The 27,924-nt window shown below is 43.1% G+C and overlaps 1 protein-coding gene across 1 annotated transcript in view; it reads left to right on the top strand.

Annotated features, from left to right (window-relative positions):
• Positions 1-23,186, top strand: part of TMEFF2 (transmembrane protein with EGF like and two follistatin like domains 2) — a 127,722-nt gene extending 104,536 nt beyond the window's left edge. Inside the window, exons 8-11 of the mRNA XM_030488933.1 lie at positions 14,719-14,842; positions 16,340-16,498; positions 21,418-21,504; positions 21,912-23,186. Coding sequence (XP_030344793.1) covers positions 14,719-14,842; positions 16,340-16,498; positions 21,418-21,504; positions 21,912-22,008 — 467 coding nt within the window. The 3' untranslated portion in view covers positions 22,009-23,186. The remainder of the gene's footprint in view (positions 1-14,718; positions 14,843-16,339; positions 16,499-21,417; positions 21,505-21,911) is intronic.
• The last annotated feature ends 4,738 nt before the right edge of the window (positions 23,187-27,924 follow it).

Raw genomic sequence — 27,924 nt, 5'->3', positions numbered from 1 at the left:
TGACTGAAACATCATCTTTTCTAGAAGGAGTATCATCATGTCAAATTGCAATACAAACACAAGATAATTTGATCATTTAGACACATGAAATGGTAACCTGAGCCTGAAGATAACAAAGGCTTTCACCTCGGCTCAGGAAGTATAAATGCATTGGGTAGAATGAAAAGAAGTATGGTTGGGGAAGAAACAAAGGAGCTGGTGTATTTATTTTTGATAGACCTTCAGAATTAAACTACATGGAGACAAGTAGTAATTTTTGCCTAGTTTAGTAGATTAGAGTAAAGGAAGTAAAGACGGACAAATATCTTGCCATGTCAGTTTCACTTTGCTGATGGTTTCACTTCTTTTCGTTGAACACATCTGCTAAAACCTGCATCTTGCACTGATTGTTGAAGCAATGCAGCATAACTATTCTGTTTGTATTTCTTAATATTTAGTGTATGAGACACTGAAACCACTAATGACAGAAATCTGTTACTTAAATAAAATGGAAAATGGCTTACAGGAGATGCAGTATTTTGAATCAGCTGTGCCTTCTCCCATACTTCTGTCCGTAAAAGCATTTTTCTGCACTCAGAACTCATCCTGGGCAGTTCGAGGCACACTTCTGTACCACCGAGCAAGCGGAAGCACTCTTAATAACTCAGGTTGGAAAAGCAGCATTTTCCTACTCGGCAAGATGACTTCTTACACATTTGGGCTGTCATTTTACCATGTACCCATGAGCATTAAGTTAGTGTGAAACTCTTCCTGGAAATACAACAGCTGTAAACAAACTGCGCTATTACAGAACCAGTGGCCGTGCGTTTCAGAAGGTTATCAGCACTGAATTGAAATGTACTTCTTTGCCTACTGCTGTTATCACCAGCCTTACCCATTTTAGACGGCATTACATAATAGCAAAATATTTTTCAGGAGAAAAAAAAAGCAAAGCACAGTAAAACCCTTCCTATGGTTTTAATCTCTCTCTTTTACTTTGTCTGTGGTTTAAAGCTATGTCAGGTGTACATCAAAAACACCCCCTCCCCGGGGTATTTCATTTACAATTTCATTTAATAATGAAAGTGTACTTCCATCTCGCCAGGATGGGGAAGGATTAAATAAAAAGCACTGTTCAGAAATCAAGTAGCACAAATGTAGCCTGTCCCTGTGGTCTGCAAATGAAGTAGTCATGGAAGGGCTTGTTATTAGTCTATAATATCAAAATTGATAAACTATTAGTGTTTTGTCAGGCATGATATATGCTAAACATTCCGCTCTGCAGACTGCCTTGACAAGAACTGTGACTGTTTTTAGACACATCTGGCACTGCGGATTTTTTTCCATCCTGCATTTCAGTGATTTAAAGGGCCTTGGCTGGGCAGAAGGATGTCAGCTGTTTGGTTTAAAATACTGTTATAAGAGTGAATAAGATTTAAAGGGGCAGTAGGTAAAATTCTGGCCTCACTGAAGCTACTGGGACAATGGCCATTGAGTTTAATGGCTTTGTGATTACTCGGTATGGCTTTTTCATCCATTTTTATTCTTAGTAAATTTTCCATTTCGTGAAATTGCCCTTTCCTTTCCATTCAGCTTCTCCCACTTTGAATATTAGCTCTAGGAGTGAGCACTGAGATAAAATGCCAAACCCTTTATTTATACAAATGCCATCTTTACAGCTCACTTCTGTGGCACTTCTCTAAGACAATAATACTGGTGCAGGCGTATAAAAATAGTAAATGCAAGTATTCATTTATAAAAAAGATGTCCTTAATAGACTTTTCTGGCTGTGCTGCAAAATGGGCTGAGACCAGTGATGAATCTCAGGACCTCTATAGTGTAAAGCTACTCTACTCTTTATGGAAATAAACAGCAAGGCAGGATTGCGCTCACAATGTGTCCTTTCACACCAAAATACATCAACATGTAGAGGCAGGGAGGCTGCCTTCTCTCCTCTCTGAAGAGTTTGACAGGAGATGGACATCACAAAACAGCCAAAGCGCATCTGCAGTTGGCATATTTCAGCAGGCAGAGTCTGAGCTGGAGCCATGGAGAAGTCACTTCAAGGACATTGTGCTTGCGGAAGAGTTTGCAGTCATCAGACAAGGAGAGGCAACAGCTCCATAACTGCCTCCAGTACAATGTGTGCCCCGGTGGGGTCTCTTTTCAGCCCTTGAGGCTATTCATAGGCACAAAGTATGTTCAGCAGCATTGGGTGGTCTCCTCTCCACATCTCAGAGACAAGTTTTCCCCTGATAGACCTTTGGCATCTGAGTAATAGACAAAAAGCTTAAATTTGTATGGCAAGATAGGACCTTTTTGTTACAAAACCAAGGACACACAAAGGTTTCGGCTTTCTCCTGCCATTGCAGAGTTTCATGACAGATGGGAAACAAAGTACATTAGGTAAAAAAATACAGCAGGTTTTGCTGCAGTGGCATTTTATATTGTTTTACTGGTTTCTCCCCCTCCACTTAAAGTTTGGAATAGCAAGGGATATCTTTCCAGCTTCAGGCATGGGAAAGGAAGCCTTAAACTCCTGATTACCAAGTAGGAATTTCTAATGTATAATCTGCTAAAAAGGGATCCTCTGAGCAGCCACAAAAGATTTTAACAATGGAACTGGGCAGATACAGAAAGCAAAGTTGTAGACCGTGTGGACCCATTACCATCACAGTTTTACAATGCAGGACTCAGGTGAGTAACGATAGAGGCAAACTGAGCAGGTTTCATCCCTCAGCAGGCGTAGTGCTTTGCTTTTTACGGAGGAGTGATCACAATTTTGCAACATGCAGTAAAATATTCTTGAACATAATAAAACTTTTCTGAATAGCCCAAACAAAAGCAGGAAAACCCTGGCTGAATCCATGCATTTAACCAAGAACAGACATATCTCTGAGTAGTCACAGGCCATTCAGGGTCACGTTCTGGCAACTAAAATAACCCAGATATGCACAAGGGATTTGCCAGGCATGTGATTCAGGAAGCGTTCAAAAATACCACATATAGCAGTTACGTATTTTTACTTCAGTCTCCTATTTTCTTACACATGCTTCCCCCAAATTCTACAGCTCGCTCTTCAGTTTCCTGGATTAATTCTCTCAGGCAGCATGTTTTTACAAGCACAGATGCTACCTTGTCAAAAAAAAAAGGAGGGAAGGAAGCCAAATGGGTGTCATACTCCAGCTTGGCAGCACCTTACCAACATGCACCCCAAAAAAAATAGGAAAACATGAAAGGCTGCTTTTAGTAATCAAAACTGAATATAAAATTAGTGCAAAACTAGGGCTGTAAAACCATCAGGCTGTCAAAAGGACTGAAGGAAACACCTTGTGGCCAAAATGACGTCCCTGACCTACTTGTCCATGCTGTCACATACCTGGGTAAACTTTCCATCTCTGTGCCTTCCATTAAACGTCTCTGACAGTTTTGCCATTCATATTTGCTTTCAGTTGTAATTTTTTGAGTTTGTTTGAAGTGTGTAACCAAGTTCTCATAATGTTGTGCTGGCAGGCCTAAATATAAGTCAGAGAGCTTTTCAAATGCTGCTTATTGCCACCCATTGATCTCCGCAGAAAACAATCCATTCGGACCTGGAGTTCCTATTGGAAATTAGGGGACAGCCTGATAATTGGATTAAGGTGTGCTTTTATTTGCAGCAGTTTCTCAAAACGAAACTCCTATTTTGTTCAATGATCGCCTGCCCGATCTTTCTGCCAGGAAAAGCCACTCACATAACTGAAGAGACAGGGCAAGGATTGATGGAAAATGCAGCTTTGTGTTGCATAAGATGTGTGTGTTTCTCTGAGTGTGGTCAGGTAGATAAGGATGGTAAGTGCATCTCCATACAGACATGGAAACATGCTTTGTTAATCCACAGTTAAATGGCTTAAAAGCAATTTTTATCAATGTAGTCCTTAAAACTTGGAAGAGCCACTAGTTGCATCAGTACTTAAATTTCTGACAGCCACCTGCATAGGTGCCAAAGAGGGAGTAACTTCAGGACACTGGGATTGCATGTATGCTATTGAAGGGATTGGAGGGGAGAGGAAAAAGCTGTCTTTGCCTTCCACATTTCCAGAGATGGGTTGAAAATACTAAATTAACTTTACAGGTGTACTCCCAGAAACACACCAGGTTCAATCATATATGGAGCACAAATTAGCCTGGCAGCAGCTGCACAGCCATAACTTAGGCCACTCAAATACCCTGTTTTACTAGTCCTCCAGAACAAATCTGCACCAAAATCATTGTTTATAACTTTTACCCAATCTAGCATCTTCTTCCATCAGAACATATATATATCTTATCCCATTGTGTTTATGAGAGATGTGCTTAGTTTCATTCCCGTATAGCCCTGCAGAGCAGTGCAGACCTTGCAACCGGTCACAGCTTGCTGTAGCATGAACGAGCCAGCCATGCAAAGTACCACCCAGCACTGAGAGCACTTGCACCCCATTTCTCCCATTTAGAGGACGTCCTAGGTGTGCACAGCTGCACTGTCAGGCCAAATCCTTTCTTTCAGGATGGGCACCGAAGGCGCAGCCCTCCCCGAGTGTCTCCTGTCCCCGCACACCCAGAGCTGGGAGACGGGAGACATCGTTAGTCATGCGACTGTCCCTCAGGGCGATGCCAGAGAAACGGTCTTGCTCCCTCCACACATCAATATTCTTGACACCTATCTTAAAACTTAGGTCATGCATATCCATCTACTCTCTGAAAACTGTCAGAAGGGTACAAATATCCCTTCACTATTTTTAGGGCTGTATCAAAAGTATTTATCGGCTTTCTGGCACCTCATCCCATTTGTCATATTTGATGCTATCTACCAGTTGGCAGGGGAGGAGGATGAAGTCCTTTAGAAACACAGTGGCAGATGGGTGAAACTTCATAAGGTAAGAGCACAGTGATGGTGACTCCCAGGGGTTGTTGTGCTTGTTGTCACAGTCTGGAAATGCCTGTTGCAGTCCCCTGACCGTAGGCGGAGCAGGGGGTTGAAGGAGTGGCTCATCCTCACGTTGGCATTTGCCTACCCACGAGGTAGTGGGGATGTGGAGGAGGTCTGCTCGCAGCCATGGAGCATGGCTGAGCAGTGAGGGAGGAGGACAGCGGATGTCTGGTGACTCTGCCATCCACTCTGCATGCCATCAGCACTCCCACGCCACCTGGTGATGCCAAAAGACCGTTTCCTTCAGCACACACCCTTGGCTCCGCATCCCAGTGCAAATGTGTACAAGGACGGGGCTCAAGCTATATTATGCATAATTCATACTAGTCAAACTTGGTGGTATGTGACAGGTGTTGAGATTCTTGGTTTTCCATACATATATTGTCAGTGGGAAGCTCTTCCAGCTCCTCCACAGTACATACCTCGAGGCTCCACATCAGGTGGCTCTTTAATGTGCAGGTAATGTGTTCATCCGCCTCGTGCCACAAAATTGGGCTGTTTTCCTAGCACCGTTGGTTTTTAGAAGGCAATGTATTCAGGTTGAAACTTTGCCCACATACCATCTGCTTCCCTTGTCTTTCTTTGACAAGACAGCTGAATATATAATGTCCACTTGGCTTTCCCAGCATTATGTAAGGTTGAGATTTCGTATTAGGTTTGCAGTTTTGGAGCTCCTCAGCATCTCTTGTAACAAGTTCCTGCTCTTGTTTTCAAGTGAAAGAGCAGTGGCAAAAACTAATACCATCTTCATAGCTATAATGAATGTGATCCACAGCCCTTTTTAGGATGACAACAAGCTTCCATCACATTTCTGGCCTATTTGCAAATATTGATTTGTATTGCAAATTATCTGTAGTCATTTCATATGAAATCTTAAGGTCTTTCAATTTTGCTCTCTGCACTCAGTTTGGTATTGAATGTGCAGCTATGAATCAAAAGGCATAGGCACTACTGATAGCCAAGGTTGCCAAGTTATGAAAATGAGGTGGTTCAAGGGTTTTTAAGCTTCTTAAGGAGGATCGCTCTCAGAAAGCTCCAACTGGGTGAAAGCACTGCTTTGGAGTGGCAGCAGACTGTTTACTCGAAATGGGGAAAAAAAGTGGAACCTTCATATGCAAATGAATGGCATTTGGAAATGTCATATAGCCACATCTACATATAAATAAGCCCCTCTTGGAGTGCTGCACTAGCAAGGCTGCTTTGATATAGAAATTGCATAGTAGCACACAAAGCAGAAATAGCAGGACACCACTCGGTCAAGTTCAGGCAGTTTTGTTCCTTATCACCACTTAACAAAGTTAACTAATATTGCTGTGGCACTGGGTGTTAGATGGGGAACAGTTGTGGTTGTGAATAGCTATGGTTTGGTTTTGCTGCCAGGGAGAAGCAAAACAGGGGGGGATGTGTTTGTATGTATGTGCTGCATGGGGCTGTGCAGTTGTCACACTTCCTGTGCCCCAGAAGGTAATGCTGAATATAGATATGTTTCCTATGTCAGCATCCCTCCTAGCCACCCTCTGCCTCATTCTGTAGCTCCATGCCTGCTTGCTCTGAAGGAGGCACGATTTGGTCATGTAAAGAAGCAGTTTCTGCTGCTAACATAGACATAGTGTAATGGTTATTTCCATCTCTGTTTAATCTGTTATTAAAGAGTAAATTGCAACTCTCGGGCATACTTTTGCAGAGGGGAGAACTTTAAGAGGAGCCATGGTCCTGCTCCTACTGTCCATTTTTGACCCCCTCCAGCACTGGCACTAATGAGTAGCTGGGGGAGAGGCGGATGGGAAGGAAAGCAAGCCGTCAGCCGAGCCACTGGGAGGAATTTCTCACAGAGAGGTGACACCCGCTCTGCTCGTGCTATGCCGCATGTGATGGATACAGCATTACTCCCTCTGCCTTCAGGCACGCAGCCTAATTGGAGGGAACCTCACAAATCTCTAAACTGACACTAACTTTTTTCAACACAGAATTACAATAATAATAAAGTTAACTCATCCTCTAAGGGCTCTGTCATGAGCTGCCTAAGGAGATCATATGCAAGAAGAAAAACTACGACTTTATTTCTTTACATGGCTGATTTCTGAAGGGGGAGGAAGCCACTCCCACGGGGCCAGTGGCATCTATCTTAGACACGGGAATCTGAGTGAAGGGAACATCATCAGCATGCTAAAAACAAAGACTAGCTGAGTTAGCACAAAGAAGGATATAATCTATTCTAGGAATGGGGTTAACACAGATTTGTTCAATCCTGGCACAAAAGAAGGAAGCACAAACTGTAAGGGCCCCTTTACCCAGGGCTTTGATAAATCCACAGTACAGCCCATCATCATGAAATCCCATCTGTAGCAATGATTGCAGGCCTCGAGACTGGCGCCTGTAGCGGCGGTCTTAAAGAGCTCCATCTGTGTAGTTTATCCACAAAAGTATTGAGAGATGACTTGGTGACAGCTAACAGAGAGACCACATGGGGAGCTGAAGACCTTTCCAGTCTATTGGACCGGGAAGCAGGCAGGTGCCGTTCACACACAGCAATGATCCGCTCTGGGAAGCTGCTGAAGGAAGAGGTCAGTCCATCATCTCTTGATGTCCTCAAACCAAGTGTGGAGGCACTTGTGCAGCATCTGCAGCGGTGACCACTGCTTTTACCGATGGCCTCGATAGCAGTGAGTGAATGAAATGGGGTGGTGGGGAAGTGGAGGAGGTCAGGCAAGGTGACACAGCAGCTTGCTTTACCTCCATAAATGAAATGGTCACCGCAGGGGGGAATGTATCTATTGTGAGCACCTGTACACTGAGAAAGTGCTGGTTCGGAGCAACACTTTATCCTACGTGGTGTTTTTCTCTTTTGTCTTGGCTAATATTACTGGGTGTTCCTGTTCAGGCACTTGAGCAGTGGTTGCTAGAGTGTACTTGTATCTCTGTGCTATTTTGGGGTTGTATTGGATCTTGTATCACAGTAGCTACTTGGTAGCACCTACTCGTGTGTAGGAGCCTCAGCTGCTCGGGGTCCACACAGTCTCTAAGGGAAGGAGTCAGGAGTCTGTCTAGCCAGTGAATGCAGGTGGACTGTGGCCACTGAAAAAACAAATGAGGGGTAAAAAAGAAAAAAAAAGGTTACATTTAGTTTTGAGCAGAAAAATGGTGGTGTTATGTGCAAGAAAATCATTAACAAGTTGCCTAATTTCAGGCAGTCTTCTCAAATAAGGAAGATCTGTTCACAGATGTTGTAAATAAAAGCGCTTCTTGATTTCAAAAGTTCAGAGATAGCTTTAACATATATAGCATAGATCACATATATATGCTGACAAGCTGAAAGTTCTCTATTTGAACATCTGGGGATTATTAGTGTCTTAATTCATCGGTTTCTATTATTAATTATGGCAGCATGCTGAATAATTATGATACATTGCTGCAAAAGACAGAGCTCAATATTTTTTTCCAAGTGTGCTAGGACATCTTGCCATCATCTCAAACAGAAAAAGCACTAGATTATTTTTGAAAAGGAAAGTGGATGTTATCTTATTCCAGGGAACTCATTTGCATAGGGACATTTAAAATTAATAAATTACTGTGTTGAGCAAGCCTATTTTGTGCCTGAGAAAAGAAATGAATGTCATTTAATTCACAAAGTTCCATTTCTCTTTTTTTTTTTCGCCTTTGGTAAAGTAGCTAATATAGGGAGGGTATTTTTTGTGCAGTTTATGTGGAAAGACAAGCTTGAAGTTTGTACTTGGAATGGCTGCAGGATGAATTTAGGCTAAGGCTGCAGCAGAGTGGTGCCAGACGTTTTCAGCTGACATTTGGTGTCTCACTTTCCACTAGCTCTCGGGGAGAGTGGGCTGGTGAGCTCCCTCTTGAGTGGCAGCAAGCACTTCCTTCTGAATGTTCAACTCCAACACCCACCCAAACAGTGATTTTCATGCGAGTTGCTTGCACACATTTTCTTCATTGTAAAGAGACATTCTATATTCATAAGATCAAGGTTTTAAAAGAAGGGAACATACTGTGTCAAGATAATTAATAGGTCAGATCTGAGTAGTTGTTAGTGGTTAGGTATGGCTGTGTTGGTAGATGGCAGGGTGGCTGCTGGCAGCTCTGTCAAGGGCAGAGTGTCTGGAGCTGTTGTGCAAAGATTCTGGAGAACTCTCTTTTCTCTCATCAGAGCTGGGTCTGAGCTGGGATTTATCATCACAGTTCTTCATTACAACTAAGTAGGAAGCCTGCTTAAGGACTTTATCCTCATAAGTTGCTATGGGACCTCAATTCCTGTTAGATGCTATTAGAGAGGTGGGAAAGTATCAGGAAACCTGCTAAAGCAATTCTGTAAGTTCAGAGGGAGCAGCATCATTACCACCCCATTCCTCCTGACTTTGCGGAGGGACCTTCAGCTGTTCCTGCAAGCATTCCTGGGCTGAGGAAGCTCCCTTTTACCCCCAAAAAAGCAGCAGTTGCTGACTCTGTGAAGACAGACGATTAGTAACATAAACTATCCTTAGGCTCATTCATAGGATTCAGATTCCCACCCTTCGTCAGTCACTGAAGCTCTTCCATAAAGCTCAGGGCATCCTCTGCATTTGCTCCAGAGGTTGACCTCTGACTCTCTGGACCTTTATTTTGATTTCAAATAAGAATTGTGTACCAAGTCTCTATCATGCAGAGCAAAAGATCTTTTCTAAGTAACTTCCCAATGCTACGCTCTGCAGCATGTCACTGGGAGAACTGCCAAGGAGGTAAAAGGAGGTAGAGGGACATGCTTCCAGAAGGGGTTGAGAAGGTTAAGGACACACATTTGACCCAAGAATCCCTTTCCCCCTTCATAAATCCTCTGACAAAGTGATGTGCAAGGAGTCACTACCTCAATATCAGCAAGAGCTTTCAGCTGCAAATTTGGCTGACTTCAGCAATATTAAAAGATTAAATTCTTATGTAAGTCAATTCTCCTTAACCACTGTTTCCAATGAGACAGGTGTCAAAATAGCTTCTGCTGCACATCATTCACCATCTCATTCCTTATTTGATGAAATATGTGTATATATACGTGTATTTCCAGGACCTGCCTTGGTCCAGTGATGACTGTACACTACGTATTAACACCATACATTAGCCAACATTTTGTCATGGGCCTAAGCTATCAGCTACAGTTTCCATAAGCTCCAACATTACGCACTGTACAACAGTGAACAGCTAACATGAGAATTCAGAGGTGTGGCCCTCTACTTTGCTTGCCTGAAATCATGTAGAAAGTCTCACTGATTCAAATATAAAGAACGACAGAATTATCAGCCCTGCAGAACTGATTGTTCAGTGCTTGGCAGTCCATTTTTGGACATAAAAATCCTATGCTTTTGCTTAGATTTTCATCTAATTTCTCCGAAGTGGATTGCAGGAACTTATGTGTCGAAAGAATTTTCTGGGCACTCCAGGCAGTACTTCATGTAATCCTCATCAAGGGCACTAATGGATTTACTCGTTTGTCAATGATGCTCCTCCACATGTTCAAGTTGTGTAACAGAAACTCCACACGAGCTCAGATGGGAGCTGGGGACCGGTGAGGGCTGCCCAGAGAAGAAACTGGCTGCGTTTTTTTCATCACTTGCAGAGTCGGGTCCTGCAACTGGGCAGACTGTTTCGGCTTTTGAATTTCAGCCTTCACTGAAATATTTACCTGCGAATGCTAACAGTGCACAGTCTGCTTCCAAAAACTGAAGGAAAGGCTGAAGGAAAAGCTAAACCAAAAATTAAAGTAAAATAATACAAAATATGTTTGAAATAATTCTTCCACTCCTTCTTAAAGGAGGACAGGAACAGCCATAGATATTAAAGAATTTAGACAAGATAGCTTTAAATACTTAATTTAACATTTCAGCATATAATCCATCAGGAAAAGCAAGATCACTGAGTGGGTGGTCAGTCACTGGATAGCTCTTCAGGATCAAATTTACGCAGTGAAATAGCTCATTGTCTCAGCATCTCCCTGCCATCCACAGAAAGGTTGGAGAGCAAGTGTTCAGCTGGGAGACTCTTCTAGGAAGCAAGACGATAAGCTGCTTCAGTCTACACAAAGTAGCATCTGGCTTCAATGCATTTAAAAATAATCTGTTTTGACTAGTGTATCTTATATGATAGGCTATCATGTCATATTCTGGCACTAACAAAAGATGTGAGCAATATGAAATGTCATGTTAGGCTAAAGATGCAAAAAATGTTGCAGAAATGCAAAAGATGTTGGCTTCCTCAAAGTGGCATTTTCTATCAGAAAAATGCTTCAAGAAAAAGATTCCTGAATACAGTTGATCTGAAGGGTGAGGGTGTACTTCTTTTTACAGAAAAAAGGAGAAGCTCTTTGGGAAATGTGGCAGGAACTACATTTGCCCAGAGATAGGAGAGACTGACCCAGTCAGTTCAGGTTTCATCTTGGCTTTATAGCTTCTGTCTCAAATTCTAGCCATTACCAAAAGGTACAAATCTATGGTTTTGGTGCAAATAAAACTTCCATGCATAGTCATCGATAACAATGCAGCAACTCTAATGTTTGAAGAGGAGCTACTGAATTTAACTTTACTGAAACCTGGCTAACTTCAAAGCCACTCTACAGACACTTTGGTCTGTCGTTGCTTTATGAATACTGATCTACTGTGTTTGGGAAAGAGTGGGTAACTTTGTATTTAAGCTTTGCTCTCTGTAGGCGTAAGGTTGGTGTGGTAAAAGGGGCTCCTTAGTTTAGTGATGCTATAATCTGATCAGTGCAGATTGCCTCTAGTACTAGATTTATAAATAATCCAAATTTATTTCGTTTAGGTTTATTTTTTTAATTATGCAGTTCCTGTTTGATTCATAATTTATACACATTTTTATTCATATCCTCTCTTTTTAGAAATGATTTATAATTCTTATTTCATAGTGGTGTAAACCCTGCAATTCATTCATGAGAGTTAGTATCTCATTGACTGCTGGATTACTGAAAAGGGCTCAGATCCTTCAGAAATGAGAGCAGTCAGTTTAAACATGAAGGGACTTTTAAAGCATATCTTGGTGTTTGGGTCTCTATTTTGAATCTGAAAAGACGTTTTATGTAATGAGAAAAATAACCTGTTTTGAGGGAGGAAAATATTTTGGATTAATTCAAATGTGCTCAAAGAGGGGAACTTACTCTGAACTAAATGATGCTTTTATTGCGGTCTGTCTTTCAAATGGCTGAAATGGCAGATCAAACTAAATACAACTTTTTATCCCCCTCTCTGCCTTTATGTTGAATCCCTAATTCGTTTAGAGGAGTCATCAGTCAAAATGGGGGACTACAGAGAGTTCGTATGTAAGTTTTGTAGTCTCTTCTAGCGAGATAATAAGTGTTCCCAAATGAAGTGTTTATCCTGTGAAGTGCTAACAAAGCTTGGGCCATCTCATTTTTCATACAGAAAAGCATTTTCCATCCTAACATTACACTTAAAGTTGTGCTTACAAGTTCTACAGGATCCTAGATTTACTTTATGCTAGAGACCTTTTTAAAGAAACACCGTTTCTACCCTCATGATTACAGGAGGAGGAAAAATCATTCCTCTTTTTGCCACCCCTAACAGCCTACACAGAGTGAGAGCATCTGCAAGTTTGGGAGAGGTCCTGATCCTCCTTTCAAGTCCTAGCAGATTAGTCTGTCCTGAAAGGAACAATTTCCCTCACCACCTTGAAGCATGCCTTTAAAAGAAAGAAACCAAATGGTATGCTACCATTTTAGCAACACTGTTGGCTCATCTGAGAGGGGAGGGATTCTCACACTGGTTGGTGGTGGGACACAAACATCACAGAAATATCTTGGTACCTGAGAAGGAAGGATCAGAAATACACACACAGCAGTCTCCTGTTCTTCAGAACGGAAGTGAACTTCCTCTTGATAATGGAAGACTTCAAGGAAATGGCATAATATTTTCACAATAGAAAAGAAAATACATAGTAATACGGATCCCGTATTTCTTGCTGCAGTTTCCTGGACAGAAATATGTTTGATTGTGGGCCATAGCAGAGGTGTGCACTGGCCAAGTCCATTGATAGCTGATACATGTCACTCATTTTTTCTGTTCTGGGAAGATTTCCAGGTGGAAAGAAGGAACATACGTGAAGTCCTGGTGGGATGATAACTCTCTGTCATATATTTCACATGCTGGTAGCCAGTGCCTCACCTAGAGAGTGATAGGTAGCCAAAAATGTTTGGCGTGAGACCAAATGGACCTTCTGCTTCCACCTCTTTGCAGAGGCAGAAATTCCCAGGCAAGCTCCCAGAGGAGGTTATACCATACTTATAACATGCCCCCCTGTCAGCACATCCTGTCTGTGCCATCCCAGGGGTAGCTGTCAGGCCCAAGCCCAGGAATGATCCTGCACCAAGATGTCTACTGTGCTGCGTGTCATTAACACAGAGCTTTCATGGCAGCCTTACACAGGTATCCCAACGCAAGCAGGGAACCAGGAGAAGCAGGCAGGTTTGTGTTCAACATATGTGCATTTTAAAAGATGAAGTAATAGTCCATAATGCAGAGGTCTTGAAAGTCCTAATGATAGAAGTTAATGCTGTCTACAGGGATGCAGAGGTTGCCCTGTCATTCTCATTTGCTCTTTTAACATAAGGACAATATAACCAACTTTATTAGCGCAAGTTATTAGAGACTCTTAAAACTCTCCTTGGACAGCAGTGACAGGAAATAAATTCATTATGAAAATCTGAACCTTGGATCTGCCACACACACTTTTCCCAAAGGTGGGATAATACCTAAGCATACCTACTGCCAGCACTACTGGCTTGGAGGCAGAACACAAACTGTAATTGTTTCATAACACTCAGGGACTTCCTTTGGAAGATACAAATGCTTCAACTTGTGTACAAACTATATTTCCTTAGACATCTATCATGAGACTTTTTTCTTCTGTTTTTAATTAATTGTTGCTAGATGATACTATCACAGAAAAGGTGTTTTTACCATTTCAGTTATCATAAGTATTGTTTAAATGGAAGAATTTTCCAAAATTACCCAGTACAATTAACATCTCAGTGGTGTGAAAAATTCATGTGAGTCTATTGCAAGTAACACTCTGCATTTTAGCTCATGATGCAAATGCTGAGCACATACCTGTTTCAAACTAACTGAAGCCTCCATTTTCCTGGCCACATGGAGGGAAGTATTTTCCAGGATTTGCAGTCCCAGTGACTATTAGCAGCTACAGAAGTAGGCACAGAAAGTCAAACCAGTTTAAAGGTACCCATGTTGTGGGACAGGGAGGAAGCCAGAGGGCTGTGGGACACGGGTGTGCAGTACTGGTGATAAACTTCAGTTCTGGCCTCCTCCACCTCTACTTCAGCTGTAAAATTATCTTTCTGAATATGTTGTATTGAATAATCAAGTATATTGTAATGGTATATTGCATGCAAATATCCAGAGTCTTCTTCCTAGCCTTGCCTGGGTGTGAGGAGACAGTCCATAGAGGATAACAGGAATGATCAGGCATTTTTTATGTGCTATTCTGTAATCAGGTTTTGAATAGTCAAAGTATTTTTTCTGGTGTCTCATTTGCTGTAACTTGACAGGAATTAGATATGCAAAAGAATGACAGAAAACCTTCAAAGCTTTTCATCTACATCAGCCGACCTGTTTCAAGGTGCAAACCCTTGCTCTTGCTTCCATAAACAACATCTTTCACATCTTGTTCTTCTGATTTTCCTTTCTTTTATATGTTGAGTTCTTTCCATCATTCCACCTTATTCTGCATTGTCAGGTTAATGTTCCCTTCACCTATGTTCACAGAGAATGCAAATAAACTGGAAGAAAGTGCAAGAGGGATCTACATCCCTTGTCCAGAGCATTACAATGGCTTCTGCATGCATGGCAAGTGTGAGCACTCCACTAACATGCTGGAACCGTCTTGCAGGTAACTCTTCTACCGAGGAGTGAAGGCTACACACATGAAAATGTCGACTTACAAAAACACTTAATATAGATAAACTATGGAAAACAGTGGTAACCGTGGCCCTTTGTGCTACAAAACCCATTAGACTTAAATTATTCAACAAAGTCCCCATTTTGTGTGGCGAAAGTGTATTGAGTTATGCACCATGTTAATTGATTGTAAAAACATTCAGTAACCTTTAGTTATATTTAGATATATTTTTAAAAGCACTTCACAAAGTGCTGAGACAGCAACTAGATAGCCTTCTCAGTCTGAGGGAAAGGCATGCCACCAGGACTATGTCCCTGCCGTGGCAGGAGGAATGCTTATGGGGCAGCGAGCTGAGGCGAAGGTGGCTCTGCATGGGAGTCTTTGGAGGAGGTTAGGGCAGGGAAGAGGAGTAATAGTGAAAGTACATGTTTCTGCAGTTAATGCCTCCCTGCAGAGGTGGGGATGTAACTTCTGAAGTCCAACCAGCAGCCTGGTGGCAAAGAAAAGGACTATTATGCATGAAGGACCATATTCCTGGGACATTGGACTCAGAAAGCTAAGATACAGACCAGACTTATCCCACAGGGCAGATCCCTTAAGCCAACTTCTCCCAGCTCCCACAAACAGCCAGGGCACGTTTTGCTCTTTGCAGCTGCTGTGGTTTAGGTTCTCCATTCAGCTGTAAAATGTCTTTTTCTCAAGCTGCTGGCTGCTGTGGGAATGTGGGAGAGGAAAAGGGTGGAAGCACAAGGCTTAACCCATCAGCGTTAGTGTGCCACTAACACTTCTGAGAGAGGCCCAAGCAATCTGGCTTGGTCTCTTATGGTTGTTGCTGCCATTGACCTGCATTTTCACATCTTCTTTCTTGGGCTTTTTAGCAAGAGTTAAAATGGGAAACCCACTGTTTCTTCCCCAAAATCACAAAAGCAGAGATGTCAGCCTGCAGGATGGGAACTGGTGAGCAGCGCAGCAAGCAGCATTGGGTGGATGGTTGCAGTATCAACAGAGGGTTTTTTATAGCAACCAGACAAAATGTAAATGATGTATCCACTTGCAGGAACATCTAATCACATTTCATATGGAGCTTGGATGATTGCTTATCACCTCCTTAGGGGTAATCTGCATAAGGAGCCACAACTAGATGGCTTTTCACCCTCCCCCACCTCCCCAAAGAAAGGGAGAAATGTAAAATATGTTGTGCAAGGAACTAAATGGATTCTCAACACAACATGCAAGTAGTTCCACTTGATGCTAGATAAGTCCCAGCCCCCTGGGCACCTCCTGACACTATTGCAGTGATGTTAGGACCTGAGATCTGCCCTGAGAGGTCAAGGAGGCATTGATGCTCTCTCTGGGGAGCCCATCCTGCAAAAAACCACATAAGCTCATGCTTAGGCAACTGATTTTTTTTTTTTTTCACATGTAATTTTTGGTTTTTGCATTCCCTGAAAGCAGCAGATAACCAGAAAAAAATACTTTTTGTTTCAGATGTGATGCCGGCTATACTGGACAACACTGTGAAAAAAAGGACTACAGCGTTTTATATGTGGTTCCAGGTCCAGTACGATTTCAGTATGTCTTAATAGCAGCTGTGATTGGAACCATCCAGATTGCTATCATCTGTGTTGTAGTCCTCTGTATTACAAGGTCAGTATCTCTGGTATTTTGCAATAAGAAAAGACTTTTGTTTTGCCTACTTTGTGCACTGATTATATGGATTTCTGCAGTGACACTGCTGATAACAAATGCTGTTTAATTCACCAACAAACAGAAGATACCGTCTGGTCCAGCCAGCCAGTGCTGCCTCATAATTACGACTAAATTTTTACTTCCATCTTAATCAAACTTAGGTAGCAACAGTGCCTACAGCAAATGAAGGTTCCTATTTTGCATTCAGATGCTTGGACAAATATTGTTCATATAAATAGGGGAATATAAATACAGCAGCTGGATCAACACTTAATAAAACTAATCATATCTCCATCTGGTTTCCTCAAGGGCCCATTCCCTTAGTCATAATCAGGCAAAGCATACAAACTTTTAAGCCTGTTTGCAATCCCGTTGATTAAATGATTTCATTAGGCATGTATACATGTTCAAAGGTACCGCACATGTTTAAGGTCTTCTCTGGATGGTGGCACACCAAGCCATATATGATATTTGTTTGTTTCTTTAATAAGGAGGAAAGGGTAGCTGGAATGGAAACAACAGCCCCAGGGTAGTTCAGAACATGAGGGGTAGATGCAGTCCTTCCCCTCCTACACGTGCTGCTACTTCCCCACTGAACTGTGTTACTGTCTCTGGGAGGGCTCGGGGTAAGTTCTGAACTTTAGACATCTTCAGGCTTCTCTCAGAAATCACAAGGTTAAATTCAGCTAGCAAGACTGATAAATCTTTCTCTTAGAAATAAATTTCTTTTTTAAATAAAAAAAAAAAAAAAAAGGCCAGGTATCATACCTCTGCAGAACATAAAATCTCAAATGTATTTCAGTCCCTATGTTGCACTACCTGGCTGGAAGACTGGTGTAGAATTTGTTCCTGGAAAAGCCAAAAAGAAAAAGAATCATAAATTGTTCTCTGTCCTCAAGGCATAAAACAAAATCTTCTGATGAAAGGTAGCCACTTTTTTGGCCAAGCTGAGTCCATCAGCTCAATGGTAAATGCCGAACAAGCAATAGATTATGGTGGTATTCACAGAAGTAATGCAAACAAACAAAACGCTAGCTTGTAATAAGAAAAAGGTGGTGGTGTAGTAACTGATAATGGAACAAATGCTCTGCATCATTTTGTTGAGTGACTGTAGTTTTGTCACCTTGACACAGTAACATGGAGTATTTTACATTGAAGAATGAAGACAATGTGCTTTCAGTGATCTGGTACCATAATGCGAATTACCCATCACACTGTTTTCATACATGAATGGTACATTTTCCCACACACTTTGTGACCAGGTTAATTCATGATCTTTTGACTTTTTTTCTGTAATGGATGTAATTACTGCATCCTCTGTCCCAGCATAATGATTCGAGATACATTTGCAAAAGTGTACCCTTAAGTGGCCTAGGAGAAATCCACATGACAAGAGCGCATTGTGGCAGCATATGCATAAGTAATTGAGGTTTTTAAAGTAATCTGCAGTGAAGAACCTGACTGTACTGGTTTGAACTCCACGCTCTGAACTCTTGAAAGTGCTAAAACAACCCTAACAGGTTCCTGGGAGAAAGAAAGGAAACTTCACTCACTCAGAGGATGCTGCAGCCAAATTCTTTGCCGCTAATTTCAGTACAGCTTCACCTAATTAATTTACCAAACGAGTTTGGTGCACTGTGTCCAAACTCTGCATTTGAGCCACAAAGACTACCATCATAAATCTTCTAGGTATCATTACTGTTGTTGCTCTAAAAACCGCAGCTGTACAGTGGTGCTGATGTACGAGGTGTCCTCCGTTGCTGGAAGGCTCTGAGCAATTCCTGGGCACTTTTAGGTCCATTGTTGCACAGATCCTTTAATCTGAATAAATGAGCTGTGCTGCTGACAGGGGCAGTCTGCCCTTGCTCCTGGGTACCTGGTCCTGCCAATGCTCTTTTGCCACCATTGGTACTTCTGTAGCCACACAATGAACCCAGTCAGGGGATGAACTCAGCCAACAAAACTGATTGTTTTCAAGTGGCTCAATTCCTTGATGAGGTTGGCCACCCAGCTACTCATCGCTAGTGCTAGTGATGGGAATAAGCAGCTGGGGTGGAGAAGTAGGGGACCAGAAGCCAAGAGATACAGAGGGAAGTAAGTAGAGCAGTGAGGCACAGTTCCTACACCCAAGGACTTTTATCTTAGAGGTAAGGCAGAAGAGAAGCAATGATAAAAGTGAAGGAGGATGGTAAATAATATTGGTATGGCCTGGTGTCATAATGATTCTCATCAGTTTTCTTTACAGTTTTGCATTTTTAGTGCTTGCCTAATGTTTAGTCACAGCAGCTTATTTATGTGAAGAAATAACTTGATTAAAAATGAATGCGTAATGTGTTTTACCTGCTATGAATCACATTGTGAGTAACTCGAGCTTGCAAGCAGGCTTCAATGGAGGGAGGGCAGGCAGCCTGTGCTCCAGTACCTAGTTTACATTGATGTAACTGCTATGTTCATAAATGAATGCATCCCACACAGAGAGCACTACAAAGAACTTTTGATTAAAGAGTTAAGGACCAAGGAAAAGCTGTCACTCAATTTTAGCGGGTGATTAAGTCTAAAAAGCTGGTTAAGTGCCAACACCCCTTTCAGGAAACTCAAATGCACTTCAGACACAACCTACCTGTAAATGCAATATCATTGCATTTCAGTAGTCGTGGTGTTGGTACTTGATCCTGAGGCCTTCCCAACCTTCCATCAGTTGGTAGCATAGCATATTATGCAACTAAAACATGGGCATTTTTTGTTAAAAGGTGCTTTTTCATCATCTTAATTGGAATAATCTCTGCATTTGAATTGATTTCTCTCGAACTTGGCCTAAGTGACTGTATACATGCTGTCAGTGTCAGTTTTGGGAAAGCACCTGTGAGGTGCTCATCTCCTTGCTTCCAGCAGGACCAGTCGATATCCACTGTTCTCTGGGAATGCACAGCTGCATCCCCTGAGATTGCTGACCATCCTGGTCATCCGCAGCCACCTGGTACCTCCATGTGTCTTACAAAACCACTCTGGCTGTGCCCACTGTGGCTCCCCACGCCTGGTTCCCCAACCCACCTTCTCATGGCTGAGTGCTGGGCAAAGCAGGGCTGCACTTTCTGCTGTACATCCTCATCCTCTGGGACCCGGGTAGCTTGGGGCTGCCAGCATCTGCAGGAGGATTTACTAGCTTTGCCTCTCAGCACTGTGTCGAGGTGTCAGTGCTGTCTCCCATGGAGCGCCGCAGGGTCCTGCTGTGCAGTACCCAGCTGACTGGGCAGGAGAGGCCGCCTGGGGACAGTCAGGGCTGGGAGGCTGTCAGTGCGTGCATGACATGACATGCGGCTCAGTGAATCAGCCCTGTGTTTGCTAACAGCGGCTCCCTGACTCACTCGGAAAGCTTGATCGCCTTTTTAGGAACACACACTGAATAATGAGTTTGTCATGAAATCGCAAACCAGCTAAACTCGGCATTAGTTTCATAATGAAAGCTCTGCTGTAACCTCCAAGAGCGCTTATTTTTCCTGGAGTAAAGATAGCAGCCTACTTTAGTGCTTCCAAGAAAGGAATGAGGCACAATATAATACACAGCCATGCAGTTTCTCATGAGGGGGTGGTCCTGTTGGTCAGGACAATCTGACCCATATTTTGTTACACACTTATATAATTGTGTTTCAGCGTTTTGAAATGCTTCATAAGCCCTTATGTTCTTGTTTAGCCTTTCTGCTGGCGTCACAAAACTATAGCATCACTCCCATTCAACAGGGAAAAAAATAGCCTTTTTGGTTTTAAGGGGTCAGTCAAAACTTATTTCACTCTGTTTTGCTGTTAGTTATTTGACACAGAGCTGAAAGACAGCGCTTTGAGCTCTCACTGCACTGCGGGTGGGCTCTCCCCTGTGCATAATCCATAGGGTTTCACAAAATGCTGCAGAAAGCCTTCCTGTAAACAGAAAAACAAGTTAGCCCGATACAAAGGAAATTATTTTCTGTGTCAGTATGGACTGGGTTATCATGGGGCTTTCTGTCATGCCACTCCAAGAGGGTGTTTCAGTCTTTCTTGTGTAGGTGCCCTAGCAGAGGGCAGAATGAGGCGAACCCAGGCTAAACACTCACACTGAACTTCAGCCAAAGAAAGAGCTTTCTGTCTAAGGGTGCCTTTCTATGGGAGGAAACCAGAAACACAGTATTACCTTCTCATTAAGGAAAAATGCTTCACAGCATCCCCACAGCTGATGCTGCTGCAGGTGAAAGGTTGAAACGTGCCCTTGCTGAGGAGCACTGTGAAGTCCTGGGGCAGAAGAGATTTGCTTTTGCAGCCATCCAAAAGAAAAATAAGATTTGGGTCTTTCCAGTGCAATTGCTTTCCACACTAAGCCAAGCAGCCGTGTGAGGAGCGTAGCACGGTGCAGGCACCCGTAAGTAAAGTAGCTGCTCGCTAATGAGCTGAACATGGAGCATTTCCATGGAGACTAATAGGGATTGCAGACACTTAGCTCCTCGGAAAGGCAGCCCCCGCTTCCACTTTGTAAATGCTTCACAGACCTGGGATGCTGAGCAGGTGAGCATGAGACTGTCCTAAATCTTCCACCTGCACCTCGCTGAAAGTAAACCTTCTTAAAGTTGAGTGGTGCGGTGCAGTTAGGGCTGTCACAACGCCGCAGAGTCACCACTGCTCACCAGGAAGGAGCAGGAATCTTAACATTTCCCTTGCCATGTTTTTGTTTACAGTATGTTCTGTGGGGTTTGTGTTTTGGGGTTTTTTTTTTTGTGGTATCGTTGCCATTAGCCAGCCCATTTCATTTAATTGAAGAGGAAACGTGTTGAGGGCCAGAGGATGCTTGTGCCACCGCTCGAGCAGATGCATTGTTAAGAGCTGTGTATTCTCACAACTCTCTTTTCCAGAAAATGTCCCAGGAGCAACAGAATCCACAGACAGAAGCAAAACACAGGGCACTACAGTTCAGACAACACAACAAGAGCATCGACAAGGTTAATTTAAAGAGCGCATGTTTCCACAATGGCAAAACTAACTGCAGAGAGCTTGGACTACAAAATACAGTATTATAGACAAAAGATTAAGACAAGATCTACACATGTTGCCTTGCATTTGTGGTAATCTACACCAATGAGAACATGTACTACAGCTATATTTGATTATGTATGGATATATTTGAAATAGTATACATTGTCTTGATGTTTTTCTGTAATGTAAATAAACTATTTATATCACACAATATAGTTTTTTCTTTTTCATGTATTTGTTATATATAATAAATACTCAGTGATGAGAAAAAAATTGCCTTTCTTAAATTTGCTGTATCTCATACATAGCTGTGTATAGTCTTGGGATATTGTATATGGACACTAACAAATCTTTTTTTTTTTTCTTTTTCCAGTTCTAGTGGCAATTTTGAGTCTACTGAACTCAGTAGTAGGGTTTTGAGTTGGTCCAAGATCAGCGACAATTATGGATGTGGGAAAGGTGAAGAATAATTTAACCTACATTGAGGAGGGATAAAATATTTCAGATCCGGAGTCAACTACATTTCATCAGCCTTCTTCTCCCATACCATCTATCTTTACTCTCCCATAGCTTAGGAAGTCTTTGGCTTCTAAATTAAATCCTAACCGAAGGGGAAATGGAAATTGTCAGTAACCGCGATGAGAGTGTCGGGGGTAATGTTTCGATTTGGGAGGGAATTAGGTGTCTGTCAAGGTGAACCCTACAAGAACACCTTGCAGAATCTCAAACTCTGGTCACTGAAGTGAGTGAAAATTGCTTCTTACTGTTGATTGAAAATTATTAGGTTAAAAAAAGTTAATAACATAATAACAGCTGAAATGCCAGCATCGTTTGTACCTCATGAACATGCTGATACAATTTATTTTTTTCAAAGAGAAGGTGAAAACCACTCAGAAAATACCTGATGAATAACTTTATGGGTGACCCTACTCCATTAAATGTAATGAAGTGAAATGTTGGCTATATCTCAGGAAAATAAGGGCATGTGTTTTGTCACATGCACATGACGGACAAGATGCAAAGTTATTTCCGTGATAGCTGAAACTCTCCAAAACACATTCTTTTGAGAAGGTAGCATTACTCTAGTTTGTGCTATGAATTTTGAAGACGACAGAGTGAGACTGAAGGGCAGAGTGTGGTAACTTCACTCCTGCTGGATAACCCACTCCACTAATTGATTTCCGGAGTCCTAGTCACACTAAGTAATATAAGTGAACTAAAACCCTCTTGTAACAGTATTCTTTGTGCTGCTCCTTTCCAAAGAGACTTTGCTGAGGCAGAAAGTACCCATGACAAGAGTTAGGAGTATTTCTCACTGTCATCACCACATAAGAAATTGCATTTGGGTTGGAATCAGACCTGGGCTTGCCTGGGATGATGTCTCATGAGTATGTTTCCATTTCCTGCTTCAGCACCGGTCTGATCGCCCACAACAGTCACCACCAACCCCACCGGTGACAGTCCACCCGATCCAGCCATCAGGCACGGGTGAAGCAGTACTTCTACTCTTAACATGGCTTTTGGTCTCCCCCCTGCCCCCAGCCTGCTTTAAAGTGAATCCATTGCATGATGTTCACACGGTCTCAGTTTTTGTCTTGTTCTGGGTTTCTTGGCTTTTTAAAGGTAATAAAAGGCGATTGGCAAGAGATGCTTCCAGGCACCTGGTCTGTGCTGATTGATGGGAGTGGGAGTGTGGTGCTTTCGCAGGCAGCGGGCAGGCGACCGCGCGTGACGGCTCTGCAGCACAGGGATGCTGGCCCTGCAGGGACCATCTGCTTCCCAGTGCCGTGGGCTGGGGCAAGGCAGAGGGAGAAGGGGGCTGTTCTCCCTGCTCCTCAGCCCTCACCCAGGTCTCCGATATTCAGGGCTTGTTTTCAGATTAGAAGCGTGATGGTGCAGGGTTGGAGAGCGCAGCAGAGAGGCAGTGAGCAGGCGTGATGCTGGCCCGCTGGACCACAGGGACATTTCCATGCTCAAACTCACTGCACGATGCTCCTCTTTGTCCCAGTCCTTGCTGGTTTTGTCTCCCACGCACAGGCTTAGTGTGACGTGGAGGAGAACCCAGGCACTGCTGGGCTGTATAGGTTTGGTGACACAAGATCCTTTCTAGGGAGATTTTGCAAGCTCTGATAATTACATTGATACCTAAGTGGCATCCCTCCATCACCTAAACCCAAGGCAGCAATGGCAGTGAACACCTCTGAGGAGCACTTCAGCATAAGGTTGAGGATTAGGTTGGAGGTGGCAAATGTAGCTCTACCCTGCAGCCCCCACCACCACGCTTTGTGCTTTCTGAGTGAGATGTTGGAGTCTTAACAAGCATCAAACCTACAGATTTTGAGCTGAATCCAAATGTCAGTCCCCCCACTGAGACTATCAGATCTGGATTGTTTATTTCAGTCACTTACTTACATTAGATACAAAAATCAAATGTTAACACATACACACTGCCATGTACTGATAGCAATAAACCTAATTAGAAAAAGGCCTGGCCTAAAATAATATGGCATCGCTTGGAAGTGAAAATAGGAGTACAACACACTATCTCTAAACTTCCCAAAGAAGTTATTTGGTGTGTTTTTACCTTGCAATGCCACATTTAATCCCTAAACAGCCTGTGTTTGTGAGTTGTTATTAGCTGCATCCCCAGCTGCAGTATCTGTCACAAAGCCTTCACACCTCTGAAAACAAGGCCAGTTTTTAAGTACCTGCTGTAGACTGGAGGGCAGAGAGGGGAAAGTGATTTTGGTTTTTATGCACAGAGGGCAGGTCCCACCAAACAGCAGACCTCATTGGGCTTTTCAGACTTAACCTTCAACATGCTGATATGGGCACACAGTCTGACAATAATAGCGTCCTGGGGTTGTATGTACAGGAATGGAGATTTCTACAGAAAATGTTTGCAGACTTTGTACCAAACACGGCAGCAAATTTGGAGACATGGATTTGGGGGTGTTTTTCCCTTTCCAGAAGGGACTGCAACGTGCATCTATTAGAGCTATCTGCGGGCCAGAACTCGAGATGTGGAACGTCTTTGCGCAGTTGAACTCCACAGAATGCAGGGAGCTGGGCTGGGCACATGAGGACGTAGCCGCGTGAAGCCATGGCCATGGGGACAGTGCCATGCAGAGAGGCAGAGCCCAGCTCTTCCACCCAGAATCACATGGAGGGGTGCTGATGTGTTGCCGTTTGTCCACTTCCCAGTACTCTCTGACACCAGGCCCCTTGCAATGCCAGTGGGAGTGGGCTTGTTCCTTAGCCAGAGGATGCAGTAATTAATTTATTTTTGGCTGTTCTGTAGGCTTTTTCTCTTGTGGCACTGTGGCATCTGTAAATAACTTCAAATACCATCACACGCTTACTTTACAGATAACACAAGAGAAGATCTAGATATGCAAAACCACTGACAAGACCAGTAATACCACCCTCACCTTCAGGACCATGCCAGCCTGCAGTCACTTATTAGCCTGGCTGTTATTTTACTGAGGCCAAACCACTTGGTAGAAACAGGTAAATACAGGATTGCTGGCACACCCATTCCCCAAGGCTTTTCCTCTCAGCCTGTAACATTTTTGGAGCAAGAAGCCATGTGATTATTTTGTTTGTGATGCATTTAACACAACAGCATCCTGACCTCAATCCTCAAAATAAAGCCATAGTGCTATTGGCATGCACGAAGTGCTGGTGAGCAGAGCCCACCCACCTTCCCCAGCCTGGGCTGTTCAGATGATGTTCAACCCCATGGTGAATTTAGATGTAGGCAAACAAGAGCGCTGTGCTGGATGACAGCCTATAAGTAAATTGCCTGTGTAGCTCATACAGACTGAGGTCGGTGACACACAACTCTCACCTTCTCCCACCTCAAATTCTGCACTACAGGACAGGCACAGCTTCCACGCCTCTCCATCATGAGGCCTTTCCTCAAAATAAAGTCTAATCAGGTGGTCATTATCATTCACTTTCATCCAGTGAGAGTAAGGCATGATTTACAGAACATTATCATTACAAAAATATTATAACTAATAAAGGGAGGCTGGATATCCTATTCTAGCTGCTGCCCCCTTATCTTGCCTGCCTCTGCATGCTGAGCAGCCATGATTACCCCAAATGAAAGGACATTGGGGCAGCTTTTCCTTGTAGCCATCAGGGTCTCACCTCCCTGGGCAACACTAGATCAGCTCAGCTTTATTGGGTGCCAGCCTGGAGGGCCACATGCTGAAGGCAGGGATGCCTGTGTCTATATGTATGTCCCATGCACAGGTTAACTGAAGGGGCGGGTGGATGTGAGCAGAAGGTGGGTGCCGTGTATCGCTGCCTCCTATTTTTCTGGAAGCAGCTCTCAAAAAGCCTCATCTTCAAAGAGCTCTCTAAAGCTTCTTTGAAAACAAAATGATTAAAGGCTATTTTCCCTCTCTTCCAACATCAGACACATCTCGCGCCGCATCCTTGCTTTCACCCCTTATTATGCATGCAGCTTTTCCGCAGCTCCCACTTTTGTGTCAGGGTGGAAGTTACAACTCCGAATTAAAAGCAAAGTTCATTACCACACATCAAAGTAGGCACCATGTCCTGGCCAGGCCTACCCTTCCAAGGCTGGGCTGGCTGCAAGGTATTTACAGATGTCAGCTCCCATGGGTTTGTATGGCAAGCTGGAGGCAGGAATGCCCACGTCTGGCAATGCTGGTGGGGTTTTTCCCTCCAGAATGATCAGTAACCTCAACCGGACTTCAGGATGACTTGATGGAGATATGCTGGGCCATTATGATGAGGTCTGTAGAGCCATTTTATTAATAATAATACTTGATCTATAGTTCTGGTCTGGACAGACCACAACCTGGCTGACTGAGCTAATATGCTCTGTTTGACACAGGAACCAAAAGTCTCATTATTTGCCCCACACACACATGACGGTGCACCCATCAAAACAGCTTCTGCTGGCACCCATGGGCAGGAAGAACAGGAGGAACAGGAGGTACAGGAGAGACAGGAGGGGCAGGCACAGCCAGCTCCTACCCCAGCCAGCCTTTAGGCTGATGCTTTGCCTTCAAATGCTTTTTATATTAGGTGGGCTTAGTTTACTTTCATTTCATTTTAATCAACAGTTTTGTCACAGCAGGAGGGATGCTAAAAACAAAGATGCACTTTAAAAAAAAAAAAAGCATGATATTTTTGATTTTTCTCAACTTTTCCTTTTTTTTTTTTTTTGCCGTATTGAACACGAGCCACAAAGCAGTAAAATATTCCGCAGTCTTACAAAGCAGCCGCCAAGCTGCATAATAAAAAAGCATGTGAGGAATCTGCTCTGTAATGCTAACTAGGTGGCATCAGCCATGGCTTTGTAAATAAAACGTGAGGCCTGTTTTGCTCAGCTTAGGAAGAACAGACCCCAGGTAGGAGCCTTGATTTCAGTCCCTCTCCCATTTGAGTTTCCTTGGGCTGTGGGAGCCATTAGCCTCTGTGGCTCTTCCACACCAAAGGCAAGGAGGAACAAGAGCAGAGTTTCAACCCACCAGTGACCAAGCCTCACAGATGCAGATGTGACCCCAGCCACTGTCATCCTCAGGCTCTCTTTCCAGGGGTCACAGCGCCTTCCCCTGTCACCACTTTAACGTGAAATAAAAACAATTGGAAGGTGAAAAGTGTTAAGAAAATGTAGTACCACCTCATAAACTTGCCATGGGAGAAGCTTTAAAAGCAGCTTGCTTTACGTCGGGTCAGTCAGAAATGAAGTGTCATTATTCAGGATAAAATCCAGCCTCTAAATGCAAATGCGCGCAACAGACCATCAGTGCCGTCAGGGAAGAGGGCAGCGGTGGGTTTTACAGCAAGGAGCTTTCAGCAGAGCAGGGACGAGCCGAGAGGTGAGGAAGAGCCATTTAATGTGACCTGAATTAGCAGCTATAGATAGTGCTTCCTGCATGTTTTACATTTTCAAATAAAAAGGATCTTCTTGTTTAATGGTTAATAAAAATGATTAGTGCTCCCAGGGCAGGGATTCTGACAGACGCAGACTGTGCTGGAGGGACCAGCTACAAGACACAAGAGAAGATGAAACCAATTTCTTTTTTTTTTTTCCTGTGGAGTACATCTCTACCAGCATTTGCAAGTTAATTTGTAATATAATTATATGTTGCTTCTGTCACAGAAGCGCAGCATGTGCGATGGGCCAGCGGCCTGCCACTGGCAGCCTGCAACAGCCCAGCAAACACTGCTGCAGACGGAACAGCCAACAGCTAAGAAGTTGTGGGGGTCTATACACACGCATATATATGTATACACACATGTATTATATATACACACTCATATATGCACACGTATACATATCTATACACGTGCATATAATACACACATGTATAAAATACAAGTATATATATGTAGTGTATATT

Source organism: Strigops habroptila, chromosome 5 (genome assembly GCF_004027225.2).
Source record: "Strigops habroptila isolate Jane chromosome 5, bStrHab1.2.pri, whole genome shotgun sequence".
In the NCBI taxonomy this organism is placed as follows: Eukaryota; Metazoa; Chordata; class Aves; order Psittaciformes; family Psittacidae; genus Strigops; species Strigops habroptila.
This window is presented reverse-complemented; position numbering and strand designations above follow the sequence as displayed.